The sequence below is a fragment of the Herpailurus yagouaroundi genome, unplaced genomic scaffold, assembly GCF_014898765.1.
Source record: "Herpailurus yagouaroundi ecotype Mexico unplaced genomic scaffold, PumYag 140, whole genome shotgun sequence".
Lineage (NCBI taxonomy): Eukaryota > Metazoa > Chordata > Mammalia > Carnivora > Felidae > Herpailurus > Herpailurus yagouaroundi.
In genome coordinates, this window is record NW_024412395.1 from 50,406,735 (window position 1) to 50,422,373 (window position 15,639).

Here is a 15,639-nt window from a genome sequence, read left to right on the forward strand (position 1 = left end):
GCCTCAAGGAGACCATCCCAATTAGTTAAGGAAAAAAAGCCATTAAGTTAGAAATATAATACTAATTTACTGAGCATGGATTAACAATAAACTAATTTGCAAATGTTAAGCTGTTATGCACTTTTATTGTGTGTGAATGTATGATCTGAATAACTTTCCCTAAGAGATGTTTGTGGCATGTTTGTTAAGTTTAAAGCACCGTTAAAGGTAGAGACTGAATGCTGGTAGGTCCAGAAAGGGAAGAACAAGAAGCTAATTCATAAGCATCTGTTGGGTATTTTCACCTGTTCAGTGGTGATTTTTGTACTTATTATAGAAAGGCAGTTTGGGGTCCCCTGTGTGACAAAATCTCACATGCCTTTCATCCCACTAGAGAGTCAGGCTTGCAAATCACTTTCACTTACTGGACTGTATTGGACTGTCATTCCCACCAGGGTGGCAGGCATCAAGTGTGCTTTTTCTCATTATAACCCAGTACAGCGTGGCACCCAGCAGGGCTAAATACATACTTGTGGTATAAAGACTATTTGCGGGTCTAAGTAAGATTTTGTTAAAACAAACTATTGGTGTTGGGAATAGAGGATAAAAGAGAAATGAAATTATTGTGTTTTAATTCTACTGGTATTTATGAAACGGCTCTTATTAGCTGGTTCTGAACAGATACTACGAAGCAAGTTTTTAGACATCCATTAAAAAATCTTTACTGAGTGAGTACTACCTTGTGGTTGATCTTTCACACATATGTTGACATATGTTGACATTTTGACATATGCTGTGACATTTAATGTTTCCATACATATGTGATATGTAACAGTAATCTAAATACACTTCAGCGATGTAATCAGAACATAGGGGTACCTATGTTCTGTGTATATATATATATATATATATATATATATACACACATACACATATGTATGTATGTGTATATATATATACACACGTGTGTGTGTGTGTGTGTGTGTGTGTGTGTGTGTGTGTGTGTACATGTTTGCCTACATTTTAGGTACATAGTGTCAGAATTAAGTAGCATGGGATTTACTTCCCATAACAGAAATATTAAGAAAGTGTGGCTAGAGGTATTCTGTAAAAATTAGAAATAAGTCTCATTTTAAAGCCAACTCATTCATGGAGAGTAGATCCTCATTTACCTGTAGAATAAGTTGCCTTTAAAGATACTTGCTCAGTAGGTGTAGGAAAACTGTACATTTCTTCATCATGTGCCCTGGGCAATCACCCAGCACAAGATACATGAGCCTAAGGTCACAAGCTTACCTTTCCTCCAAAGACTGATCTAGTGACCCTTGTGAACTTAGAGATAGGAAGGAAGAAACCACAAGGCAGCAGCTTTTCTTTGCCACTCCTTCACTTACCCACTCCATGTTCCACCCTCTGCATCTGTACTTTTTGGCTGTTCTGATAGACTTGCAGTTTATTTAGCTTATGCTTTTCATGACAGTAATCATACTTCAACAGAGAATCATACTTAACCTGACCTAACCTGAATGTGCTGCCAGAGCGTGTCCTCACCAGAGGGATTTGCACATTATCGTTACTACAAAGGAATGTGGTTTGTTGTCTGAGAAATGACATGATGCCAAGCGACACTTCTAGAGAAACATGCTTCTGTTCCTTCTTCCCGGACACTGTCATGCTTCAGAAAAACAAGTAATTTGTGGCTCTGGACATGAATCATCAAAGAAGGAAAATGTCATTGTTCCTGGGAAAAAGATGAACACTTACCTTCACCTCTGGTCTGGAAGGATAATGGAAGGTCACATTATGGAATTCAATTTCACCCTTAATTCGATCCAACTTGTAACCATCCTCTGACATGCAGTCAATGATGGGTTTCTGGAGTGGAATATAAAAGGAATATGCAACAAGACACATTATATGCATTTATGATCCGTCTTGGTTTGAATTTACTCATAAAACAGAACAACAACCAGGTAAAACTTGCAGCAAAATTTGTTTCCACATTAAGCATTTATTAATAACAGTAATAATATGAACATTACTAAGATATTAATATGAGATATTATATTACTATACATTAATAGTATTAATATATTATATTACATATAATATATTAATACATGACCAAATATACACAAAGAATTAATATATAATTAATTATAATCTATATAAAATATGTCAATAATATACAATTGATATATAACTTCACATTAATTAAATTTAATTAATTAAATTATTATTACTATTTGTTGACATATTACTATGACATATTATATTATTATATAATAACATAATATAATATATAGTATTAATCTATAGCTAATATATTATTATATTAGTATATAGTATATTAATATTATATATTATTATATTTTGAGATACCATGGAAGACAATTTACAAGGTATTTTAATATGTGCTTTTCTCACTTATGTAATTGTCACTATAACCTAATTAGACATATGATATGCTCAATTGTTTGCCTGAGGAGGTTAAGTATCTTTCCTAAGGCCACACAAACAGTCATCCAAGCCAGGGTCCAATAGTTCTCTACATTTGTGTATCTGTGGTAGATGATGATTAAAACTACCTGAATGTCCTCAGGAACCTGGGTGGCTCAGTTGGTTAAGCCTCCGACTTCATCTCAGGTCACTATCTCACACAGACAGCGCAGAACCTGCTTCAGAGCCTCTGTCTCCCTCTCTCTCTGCACCTCCCCAGCTTTCTCTCTCTCTCTCTCAAAAATAACATTTAAAAAAAACCTAACTGAATGTCCTCAAGTGGTATCCTCAAATACTACCAAGTTTCAATTGTTATGCTGAATTTCACCTCATTGTTGTCAGTAGTGAGCCTAATCTAGAATTTAACCCTTCTAGTTAATCAGACAGGAGTGAGGGCCATGTCTTGCTACCAAAACACCCCACGTCAGCTTCTTCCTGCTTCTACACTTGTGAGAGAAACTCATCATCATATCTCATTTTGGGGCAATAGCGTAATCTATTTTCTTCTTTGTGGGTCTCTAGTAAAGATAATAAAGTAACTTTTAAATAATTTTTTGTAATAGTTTCAAAGTCCTTTTAGATTCATTATCTTATTTGAGCATATAACAACCCTAAGAATGAGGTAGAATTTGGATAGCTCAACATGTCTATGTAGTTTCCAACAATCTATACTCCAATATATGAAACCCCCAAATACGAAACAGATAAAGTGATCAACAGTTTCCTCAGGTAGGTTATATGCTTCATAAATACTTAAGATTTAGGGGACCAAAGAAGAACCTCTAGATTTCCAGGGCTTCCAGAGGGGAAGAACATGTTGCCCTCTTCTCCCTTCTATTCTTGGATTTTGACTTTCTAGCTGGACCTCCAAGGTGCTTTAGTAGATTAACCAGGAAAATCCTAGCCAGACTACCAGACAGTCTAAGGTCTGTCACCTTTAGAAGATAATCCAAACTGACGAACTTGGCCTTAAAGTCTTGCCTGATCTGGCCCCTTCCTCTCTCTCCAGCCTCTGTCCCTTGCTCACTCAACTCACACACACTGACCTTGTTTTAGGTCCTTGTATTCACCAAGCCCTTTTTCCATCCAGAGGGCTCTCTTCCAGGAATAGCCTCCCTGCTCTCATTTCCCAAGCACCGTTTCCCCCAAACCTCCCTTCACATGGCTGACTGTCCTTGAGTTCTCAGTGCAAATATTATCTCCTCAGAGATGAGCTTACCATCAAAGTCTCCTCTCCACTTCAACCGCTACCATGCTGACCTATTTTATTTCCTTTATTGCACTAATATTATCTTATCTTTGAATGTGCTTACTTCTTTTTTTAATTTTTATTTTTTTACTGAAGTTGGGTTGGTTTTAGGTGGACAATATAGTGATTCGACGATTATATACATTACCAAATGCTCACCAAGATAGTGTAGTTACTTTCTGTCATCACACAGTTATTCCAACATTATTGGCTGTACTTTTCATCCCTGTGACTTGCTTATTTTATAACTAGAAGTTTATCCCTTTCACCTATTTTGCCCATCCTGCTAGCCCCTTCCTCTCACAGCCACCAGTTTGCTCTCTGTATTTATGAGTCATTTCTGTTTTTTGTTTGTTTGTTCATTTGCTTTGTGTTTTTGCATTCTACATGTAAGTGACACTGTATAGTATTTGCCTTTTTCTGTCTGACTTCTTTCACTAAATGTAATACCCTCTATTTTTTTCCAATGTTTTTATTTCTTTTTGAGAGACAGAGAGACAAAGAGACAGAGCATGAGAGGGGGAGGGGCAGAGAGAGAGGCAGACACAGAATCCAAAGCAGGCTCCAGGCTCTGAGCTGTCAGCACAGAGCCTGATGCAGGGCCCGAGCTCATTAACTGTGAGCTCATGACCTGAGCCTAAGTCAGACGCTCCACCAACTGAGGCACCCAGGTGCCCCAACATAGTACCTTCTAGATCCATAAATGTGCTTCCTTCTTTATTACCCGTTTCCTAGTATGATAGGAGTGCAAGGGCCTTATTTGTTCTATTTCATTCTTGCAGTCCCAACTCAGGGTGGAGCCTGGCTCATGATAGCACTTATTAAGTATTGCTGAATTAGGGGCATTGTGATAGTCATATTTTTTTAAATTTATTTTTTTAATATTTGTTTATTTTTGAGGCAGAGACAGAGCGTGAGCAGGGGAGGGGCAGAGATAGAGAGGGAGACACAGAATCTGGAACAGGCTCCAGGCTTTGAGCTGTCAGCACAGAGCCCAATGTGGGGCCCAAACTCACAAGCCGTGAGATCATGACCTGAGCCGAAGTCAGACGCTTAACTGACTGAGCCACTCAGAAGCCCCATCCTCCTATTTTTTTTAACATTGAGGGTAAATTCCTCAGAAATTCATTTCTCTCCCCACCCCAACCTGCTCATGGCCTTTACTTTGGCTCTTACATACCCGGTCTATTGTCTGAAAAATGCTGGTGGCCGCTGCACGCCCAGTTGCAAAGGCTTCCAAACAAGAAGATGCATTGCCAAGATTTAAAGCTCCTACTATGATACTGAGGAAAATCTGAAATAAAAAGAGATAAACATAGTTTTTGAATGTTTTTGTCAATTTGTAAATAGCGCTATCATTTGGGCTATCTGTGTGAACTCAGAGGTTTCTCAGAAATGTTCTTCCTTGGGAGTTTGAAAGATAACTATTTCTTTAGAGACACCTGGAATAATTTCTGTTCTACAAAGTATCTCCAATTTTTCTATTGTTATGATTTAAAAGATTACATTATTTTTAACTGAACATCTATGTGTAGAACACTATTCTACCAAGAAGAATATATTTTGCAACGAGGAAGAGATCTAAGCAAGGCAGTGTATAGACACAAAGTGAGTTAGAATAGTGACATGATAATTCAGTTTGTCACATGAACAGCCTGATATGGTCTCTGGATAAGAGACCCCTGATAAGGGTCACTGAAGCAATAAAGACAGTATGATTAGCTTGATTTTCATAGAGATTGGTACATACATTATAGATTTGCTACTAATGCTATATTATTGCTACTAGTAGACTATTATTAGGATAACTATTACTACTAGGAGGAGGAGGAGGAGGAATTTTCCTAATGTATATTTCTAAGTGATTTACCTGCTTTACTTCATTTAATTTTTACAACAGAAGAGAAAACCAAGGTGTATGGAGATTGCCTAACTTACTCTACATGAAAACACGTATTAAGTGGTAGAGCAGTATTTGAACCCAAGCTCTTGCCTGACATCCTGTCTAGCAAACAGGCCCACCTGCTGCTGGTGGCATGCAGTTGGTATGGCCAGGTTCCTTGCGATGCTGAGGAAGCTGTCCTTAAACTCACCAACCCAGTCATTTCATTAAGTTAGGGGAAGGCGAATTTATCATGACCAGATATTCCTACCAAATAGCACTGTGTTTTTATCAGTGCTGTTTATAAAGGAAGAGGCAATGAGGTAATTTGTCATGTGCCTCTAGGAGGAGCACAAGACTCCTTTTGACCAAATGGGACTAGTCATGTAACTTTCATGGAGGATATTTCATTGGCCACCATCCGTTGGGGACAGGAGTTATTTCCTGAACTGAAAACTGGCTGCTGCCTGAATGTTTGAATGTAGTCTTCTTCAGGCACTCAAATGATCCTAGTCTGTGATGGTTTCCCTGCCTTCCTTTGGTCTTGTGTCTGGACCAGGAGACTCCTCAGAGCCTCCCAGGCGCCTCCCTTCCTCTCAAGTAACCTCCATTCCGCATATGATGATGTGCACCAGTCCCTCCTTGCCTTCTTCCTGAATTCCCCACTCCATGAATGAGACAGACATTCTCTCCTCATCTTTCTTGTTCCTCTCCCTTAATTACAGAAGGCAGCTCCTCCCATGGGCAGATTACTTCATATTTCAAGCCGCAATTTCTTTATCGGTAACACAGGGATATTAACAGTATATACCTCATGGGACTGTTATGAACATGAAATGAAATAATTAGTTTAAGGATGATAAATCCAGTGTTAGCCACATAAATCGTAGTGATGATGTTAAAAGAAGCAAGATTGCACACTTAAGAAATGATAAAGTGAATAGAGGGAGAAGTACTTCTGTAAATTGGGTTAAGACCACCTTTATCAGAGGCCTTCCCACCTAAACAAAACATGCTTTCCACATGTCCTCGATCAGGGCTCAGCAAACAGTTTCTATAAAGGACACCTAGTAGATATTTTAGCCTTTTCAGGCCATATGAGCTCCGAAGCAATTACACAACTCTGCTATGTAGTACGAAAGCAGCCATAGACAATAGAGAACAAATAATTATGGCTGTGTTCCAATAAAACTTTATTTACAAAAACAGGCATCAGGCTGGATTAGACTGGCGGGCCATAGTTTGCCGACCCCTGTCTAGATCCTAGATTGAATCACTAGGGGCCTAACCTGAGGTTTGCAGTCAAACCTTGCTCAGCCTGGTTTTGCAGATGTCTCTCTCAGAGTTCACAGGGAAAGAGTGAGTGAGACAGAACAGAGACATGTACTGATATTATCACAATAGCCAGCACCCATTCCAACAGATGATCATTTCCCACCCCAAACACTGCACTCTAACCAGGGGATGGCAGTGTCAGAAGAGGCAAAGGAGACCACTGGGGAATAATCTGTGGGTGTGCTGTGCTGGGGAAAAGGGGATCTGTGGCTCCTTGGAAGATAGATCCAGAAGAAGAAAACACTGGCTAATGAGTCAGGCCCTAGAGACATAGTCACCTGAGTTTATATCCCACTCCATGCCCCTCAGCACATATTTTTCAACCTCATGGCTCCATTTCATCTTTAATGACATCAATACAGAATGAAGCTTTGATATTACATATTGTATTTATATGAAATATGTCATTTAGTGCTTGACACCTCATACACTCTGAATACTGTTACCCTCTACTGCTACTGTTATTTTTTACTATTGAGTCCTGAAACCTGGGAAGCGTGAAAAAGCAGCCTTCTGCACTCTGCAATTCGCTTTCATCTCCTCTCTTAATAGATCACAGAGTTTGTTTTTTGTCTGGGTACAAGTGGTACTAATCACAGTCATTTATGTGAGCCACTTACCATGTATGCCCAATTACCATGCAGCCAATAATGACTTTGTGCATGAAAAACATATTAGATTAACCGAATTGTTAATTAGTTTAGTGGATTACTAACACTCACCTCAGCTCATGTATACTGAGGCTTCAGAGTTTGCTACTCAGAAGTATGGTGAAAAATGTGCCTGCGCACATGAGTGAAAGAAAGAGAAAGATGGAGGGAGGGAGGAAGGGAGAGAGAGAGAAAGAACAATCAGTGATTATACTGTTCATGGATTTCTCCATTTTCCCAAAAGGAAATTTCTAAAGGTGTAAGCAGAGGCTTGCAAGAAGACATTCGGAATATGAGGTAAGGTTAATCGTTGATGATTAAAATGTTGGAAACACATAGCATTCCACATCTGCATATACTAAGTACTCAGTTAAATTATTTACAGAAAGTATAGAGTGAACACTTGAAGCTGAGGAGTGTCAAATGAGTTAAACAAGGAGGCCATTAGGCTGAGGCAGATTTAATACCTTAGCAACCTGCATAAGCAAACCAAAACTTCAGCTCAAACGCCTTAAGGTCAAGAAATCAAAAACCTGAGGACAACTAATCACAAATAGTCAATTAAGCTTCCCCGGGCAAGGCAACTGCTTAAGGTATCGCCAATCAAATAATTTTTTTTTTTTTTTGCTTTGCTTCTGTCTTTTCACTATAAAAGTCCCCTGCTCCTATGGGTGGAGAATGGTTTCTCATCACTTCTGGTTTGGTGCTGCTTGATTAGAATTATTTCTGCTTAAATAATCTCCTAAAATTTTGAATATACCTCAGTCTATTTTTTAGCAGAACCATAAAATTGGATTCCTGCTACAGAAGTAACCAAGGGGATTTTAAATTCAGTGTTTCCAATTGGAATTGTGTAGTATTTAATTTTCAATTTACCAATTCATTTTTCCCTCTGAAATGTTATTTGGGCACACCTCTGTCCTCTCTGTTCAGGCATGGTATGAAAAGAAAGAGGTCTTTTCTCAATGCATGTTTTTCTGCAGAATGAGCAGATACAAGCAGCTGGGACTCATAAATGTTGAAAGTTCTTAAGAGTCATTAGATCAATAAACACCAGGGACTTTATAGTCGGGTTTCATACCCGCAATACTTTCACTGGTTTTTCTTTTTCTTTTTTTTCCAATATATGAAATTTATTGTCAAATTGGTTTCCATACGACACCCAGTGCTCATCCCAAAAGGTGCCCTCCTCAATACCCATCACCCACCCTCCCCTCCCTCCCACCCCCCATCAACCCTCAGTTTGTTCTCAGTTTTTAAGAGTCTCTTATGCTTTGGCTCCCTCCCACTCTAACCTCTTTTTTTTTTTCTCCCCCCCCCCACCCCCCACGGGTTTCTGTTAAGTTTCTCAGGATCCACATAAGAGTGAAAACATATGGGGGGCGCCTGGGTGGCTCAGTCGGTTGAGCGGCCGACTTCGGCTCAGGTCACGATCTCGCGGTCCGTGAGTTCGAGCCCCACATCGGGCTCTGTGCTGACAGCTCAGAGCCTGGAGCCCGTTTCAGATTCTGTGTCTCCCTCTCTCTCTGACCCTCCCCTGTTCATGCTCTGTCTCTCTCTGTCTCAAAAATAAATAAACGTTAAAAAAAAATTTTTAAAAAAAAAAAGAAAGAGTGAAAACATATGGTATCTGTCTTTCTCTGTATGGCTTATTTCACTTAGCATAACACACTCCAGTCCCATCCACGTTGCTACAAAAAGGCCATATTTCATTCTTTCTCATTGCCACGTAGTACTCCATTGTGTATATAAACCATAATTTCTTTATCCATTCATCAGTTGATGGACATTTAGGCTCTTTCCACAATTTGGCTATTGTTGAGAGTGCTGCTATAAACATGGGGGTACAAGTGCCCCTATGCATCAGTACTCCTGTATCCCTTGGGTAAATTCCTAGCAGTGCTATTGCTGGGTCATAGGGTAGGTCTATTTTTAATTTTCTGAGGAACCTCCACACTGTTTTCCAGAGTGTTTCACTGGTTTTTCAAATGTGGAAAGCTGGGGGCACTTAGATGTTTGTTGAGCGTCAGACTTCGGCTCAGGTCATGATCTCACAGTTCGTGGGTTCGAGCCCTACATCAGGCTCACTGCTGTCAATGCAGAGCCCACTTTGGATCCTCTGTCTCCCTCTCCCTCTGCCCCTCCCTCACTCACGCTTTCTTTCAAAAATAGATGAATAGACATTAAAAAAAAGTTTCCAAATGTGTAAAGCTGTATTAAAGTTGTTAAGAAAGTGGCTAAATTATAATGATAGCAATATTTTCCATCTATACTGTTCTTTTAAGGTTTACAAAACACTAACATGTATAATCACATTTAATTTTTTAAACAAAATTCAAGTGATGCCAGTTGTTCATCTTGCAAAGAACTGATTTTTGAAAAGTTATTCTTAGTGTATTATCATGCTCTTATGAAATAAAGTCAGTAGCTTCGATTGATTATGGTTTGGCCTCTGATAATCATTTCGATTTGTAAATAAAATTCTGTTCTACTTTCCCTAGAAACGTATTTCTACTAAAGCAGTAGACCTCAAATTACAGGCTATCAGCTAGCAAATGTCTATGTAAAATTTTGGCATTTTTCATTATTTTTAAAAAATGTTTATTTATTTTTGAGAGAGAGACAGAGCATGAGCAGGGGAGGGGCAGAGAGAGGGAGACAGAATGCGAAGCATGCTCTAGGCTTTGAGCTGTCAGCACAGAGCCCAACATGGGGCTCAAATCCATGAACCGCAAGATCATGACCTGAGCCAAAGTCGGAGGCTTAACTCACTGAGCCACCCAGGGACCCCTACATTTTTTATTATTTAATTGGCATCTGTCTCACCTATAATCTAGGGCCAAAATATTTTATTTACGAATCTTAGGTGAAACTGCTTCCTATGTCCGTGCTTTTAAAATTAATATACTTAATTAAACAATTAATAGGCCAAATGAAACGTGCATTTCATGTTTTATCTCCCTGACTTCATGGAGCCTAGTGTGTGAGGGCAGGAAGGGGTGGTAACAAATTGTAAATAAACCCAAATGGTCACTTTCATTCAAGCCCTCTGAAGGAAAAGTTCGGCAAGCCATACAAGAAAATAAAAGATTGATGAGTGTGGAAATGCCTTCCGTCTGAGAATCAGAACAATGGCAAAAGTCCAGCGGTAATGAGAGGCGCTGTAAGCTAAGGAAGAAAGCCCTTGGGTTAATGAGCTTTCTCTCACCCTAGCCACACCTGGTTATCCTGGTATTCACCATGCATGTCGCTTGTCTTTTGTAGCACGCGTTTTCTTCTGCCATTAGGCACTGATGTGATTTTTAAGTATTGCTTTTCTTCCCCACGAAATGATAAGTTACATCAGGAAAAGATCACATTTCTTCTGTTCACTACTGAATCCCCTGCACTTTGTATGGGTCTGGCATATCATAGACGCTCAATAAGACTTTTTTTTTTTTTATACTCAATAATTCTTGAAAGAACAACTGAAAAAAATACTGAAAATTAAAGTAGCCATGGCATTCGTGAGAGCACGACTATAGCACAAGCGAACAATAAAAATGGTGGCATTGCCTGTTCAGTTGAGGGTATTACTGGCTTGGTATTTTAGTAACTCATGTTTCACAAATGCGTCCATTAGCACATATCTTGTACTATTATGAAACTTAACTACATGAGCTGTTAACTTTCAGCTGAGAGATCAACGACTTCCCATTTTCATGGCATATTATCTTTTGGACTCAGTCAGAAAAGTCATTGTTGTACAGCTATAAAATCCTTAGTTAATTGGAAATCATTAAATCTCTGGTTTCATCAAGTCAAATGCTCAGCATTCCTTTACTATAAAATGTGTAGGTTTTGCTTGTTTCTGCAGATGGACTCCACCAAATCATTGATGCTTTCCCCCCCTCAGATACTAAAGGAATAAACAAAACACCTTAACTACGGGCTTTTCTGAGATGCCAGCAGGAGATGCTATGTCTGGGCTGCTCAGATCTAAGTACCTGGACAAGGGTTCCTGCCGTATATTCTTCATCATCGAGGACAAGTTTGGAGCCATACCAGAAGGCCAGTGCATAGCAGAAGAAGATGAGACACCACATGAATCCAGTAAAGAATCCCATCACTATCCCTTTTCTAATTCCCCAACGCTGGGCAAACACAAGATTTTTCTCATATCTGTGAAGAGAAAGCATTTGAGTCTATGTCAGCAGCAGCAACTCAAGTCAAAATATTCAAAATAGGCACAGTGCAGTGCTTATACTCAATGATCATAATAAAATCACCCCAGACACATAGCGCCTTCATGGGAAGAAAATGACGATCGCGTCCACGTAGTTATTTTGTTTCTTTCAACCCGGCAGTGAAACATGTTGAAGGAATGATGCCTAACAAAGCCTCATGGTTGGTTGATTACCTCTGGGATGAGAACAGTGTGAGGACAGTGAGAACTTTACCCCAAGAGAAAAGAATTTTCAACACAAATGTTTGGACATAAGGGATCTAGTACTATTTGTGCTTGAACTGTGTTATTAAGTCATGCGGCATGCTTTCTATCAGCAAATGATGTAATTGTTTCCCCCTAGGTTTGAGACCTGTGTTTGCACCAACTCATCTCCATACGCCTATCTGACCTGTGACCAAGAATGCTATGTCGTAACATGACCCATGGGGTTCATAGCCACAGGACGGGGATAGCTATGTAGATATCCAATTCAAGCACTAAGCTCCAGTGATTCTATACTCTGGCCATTAATAACTGGCATGGTCTTCAAGCTCAGACACTCTGTAACTGCCTTCTTTTATCCCCAAAAATAAATTCACGGAGAAAATTTCCCATTTCATGGGACAAAAATGAAGGTCTATTCTATGTTACCATTTTCAAAATATTTACATTGCTACTTTTATCAACAATGATTAATATCTTTTATGGTGGAGGAAGTATGCTACTGAAATTTGTTATGAGAAACAAGGTAACTTCACTCTACAAACCAAGAGACACAAAACAAAAACAAAAAATAAGAAAAGAAAAGAAAAGAAAAGAAAAGAAAAGAAAAGAGGCTAAGTAGAGATTGTAAATTCTCTTTTCTCTTTGGTAGCAACTGAGAATGACATCATCATTCTAGATCTACTCATTAAAAAGAGTTTAAACTGGAGGCTATTTTATAAAATCAGTACTTGGCATATGGAATGCACTTAAGTACTAGATAAATGGAAGAATAAACAACATTCTTGACAACTGTGCTGTTTTACTCATTTAGGTTTTTATTTTTATTAAGAACTAATCTTCCAGATGGGCACCTGGGTGGCTCAGTCAGTTGAGCATCCGACTTCAGCTCAGGTCACGATCTCAATGTTCTCAAGTTTGAGCCCCGCATCAGGCTCTCTGCTGTCAGCGCAGAGCCTGCTTTGGATCCTCTGTCTCCCTCTCTCTCTGCCCCTCTCACACTCATTCTCTCTCTTCCTCCCTCTCTGTGTCTTTTTTTATAATAATGCTTACACCTAAAAAAAAATTTAATGTTTATTTATTTTTGAGAGAGAGAGACAGAGCACTAGCAGGGAAGGGGTAGAGAGAGAGGGAGACACAGAATTTGAAGCAGGCTCCAGGCTCTGAGCTGTTAGCACAGAGCCTGATGTGGGGCTCAAACTCAGGATCCAACCATGAGATCATGACCTGAGTCGAAGTCTGATGCTCAGCTGACTGAGCAACCCAGGTGCCTCTGGAACTGCATTTCAGATCACTCCGTGATCTAAACAGTGTTACAGAGGTTTAGCGTGTGTATGTATCCACCACCACAGTTGAAATAAATATCTAACCTAAAATAGCTTTCTAAACATCTCCCACTATAACATTTTCAAAAACACACAGCTAAAGGCTTGGGGGTCCTTGTAATGCTAATGCCCCATCTAATTGCTCCCAGCTGCCTCTCAAACAGAAGCTCCCTCAGGGTAAACAGACCTAGGTAAAAATCTGCCACTTTGTGCAAAATGGGGAAGATTTCAGGGTGGTATGCCAATCAACAGAATTCTGGAAAGTGGCAGACATTTCAACGAACCAACCTTTCAACCTCTTTTTTCTCACCACCAAAAGCAGCCACTGTTCGCATAGATGAAATGACTTCATCAGCCACTGACCCTGCTTTGGCATAGGCCTTCAATTCATAGTCAGTAAACTTGGACAAACTCTAAAATCCAAAAGAAGAAAACAAGACGTGATGACCGGGTAATTAGGTAAGTCAACCTGTCACTCAGTAAACATGTGGTGGGTGTTAGCAATACAAAACTAGATTCTCGCTGTAGCCATGTTCACCAAGGGAAGAATTGCATCCAAGTTTGATCTCTGTTAAACCCCATCCATGAGTGTTTGGTTGCCAGCTTATTAAAATGATTCCATTAGAAGTCAGCCTCAAAAACCTCTCAGAATAAGTTCCAAAGAGGGCATTCAGTGAGACCACAGTGTTTCACTCATTATGCTGATGAAGGTTTTAAGTGTAACTGTGTCCCATTTCATTACTATTGGCCACAGGCCATTGCACAGTTTGTGGACAAACACCAGAGACAGAGACTGGTGGTCTGTGCAGGTGCCATGTTGGTCAGTAGAATGGGGGAGAGGTCCCGAGTATGCAAAGGCGTGATGCCACAGAGGTAATTCCACAGGAGAAAGCTCCAGATTAATATTACACCATTTGACTCAACTATAGGGGCTCAACTAGCTTTGCTCTTTACAGAAGGAACTAAAAAGACATTGCCTTTAATGTTTAACAAATTACTTTTTCTAAAATTGGACTTGGATTGAGTTCTAATTAGAATTAATCACCAAAGAAATCCCTGTCACAGATGAAGATACCAAAATGAATAAAAGCAAATATTGTAAAAGATCGACTCAGAAATCTAAAAAATGTATACTACCCAGACTAAAGGAGTTTATCTTCCAAGTTTTTCCAAACTCTTAGCAGCAAAAACCTTCACAAACAAAATCTTAAATGGAGGTTTTGGGTACAAAAAAGTAAGTGTATAATTTTGTTATAACATATTTATGTTACAAGTGCACACTTCGTAAGTTGTGAATTGAAAAGGCAACAATAGGGAAAGTAGGTCTATTTTCATCAACATTAAAATCTGAATTTTACGGACGTTACCGATGACGCTGCAGTTTTTACCACAACCTTCTTTTAACTTATTTCTAAATTATTTATTGAGGAAATCAAGTAGTTGTGAATGTTCATAGTTTTATTGTAATGGCTCATGAAATAATCTCAGGATACTTCAGTAAAATTGATACAAGAGTTTAAAAGATGTATATGGGAAAATATTTAATGATCACTCATGTTTCTCTTGGTTAAATATAAAAGTCAGACACAGGCATAAAAAACCCACAGTAATGTGCAATATTGATATATTGCCCCCTCCTGCTCTTTTGTGTGTGGGGGGGGGGGGGAGTCCTGCTCTTGAATTAGGCCTAGTGAAATTGCTTGCATCATTTTACACAAACGTGCACAGACTTGAATTCAAGAAGAAACCAGTGCAGAGTTACAGCATTACAAATCAGTGACACACTGACAAGAAGTTGAAATACAGGCACTGAGATAGCAAGAGAAACTATGCTCTAAGCGTGTTAAAATCAAGCGAACCAGGCTACATCTCTAACATGTTAAATGAGACATATGATCCATCTGAGTATGGACGTTAATTAATTACAGGTTTGAAGAAAGAGATTCAATGTATTGGGGGTGGGGGGAACTGAATTAAATGTTTGCAGAATCCTGGAAGATCCTCTGAGGAAGGGAGGCTTGGTAGGAAGGACTGTGGTGAAGCTTGTGTGACATGGTGGATTGGAAAAAAATAAAAGCTTATAACTCTGTAGCAATTAATTCTGTGCCAGATGCCATGCTAAGTGCATAACATGGAATATGCCTTGAATTATCCCAATTACTTTGGGAAGGATTAGCCTTATCTTAAAGGTGAGGAAGCTAACACTTTGACAGGCTAAAAATATCTTTCTTGAGCCAGGTGGTAGAACCAGATGATGGACAGTTGAGGGGAGTGAGCTCTTTGCTATTGTC

General features: G+C 39.2%; 1 protein-coding gene across 3 annotated transcripts in view; it reads right to left on the reverse strand.

The window, feature by feature from the left end:
* ABCB11 (ATP binding cassette subfamily B member 11) overlaps positions 1 to 15,639 on the reverse strand; it is a 96,982-nt gene that overhangs the window by 48,436 nt on the left and 32,907 nt on the right. For all 3 annotated transcript variants that reach the window (XM_040475298.1, XM_040475299.1, XM_040475300.1), the window contains 4 exons: positions 13,637 to 13,761; positions 11,581 to 11,755; positions 4,908 to 5,021; positions 1,744 to 1,854 (listed from right to left, as the gene is read on the reverse strand). In XM_040475298.1, coding sequence (XP_040331232.1) covers positions 1,744 to 1,854; positions 4,908 to 5,021; positions 11,581 to 11,755; positions 13,637 to 13,761 — 525 coding nt within the window. The remainder of the gene's footprint in view (positions 1 to 1,743; positions 1,855 to 4,907; positions 5,022 to 11,580; positions 11,756 to 13,636; positions 13,762 to 15,639) is intronic.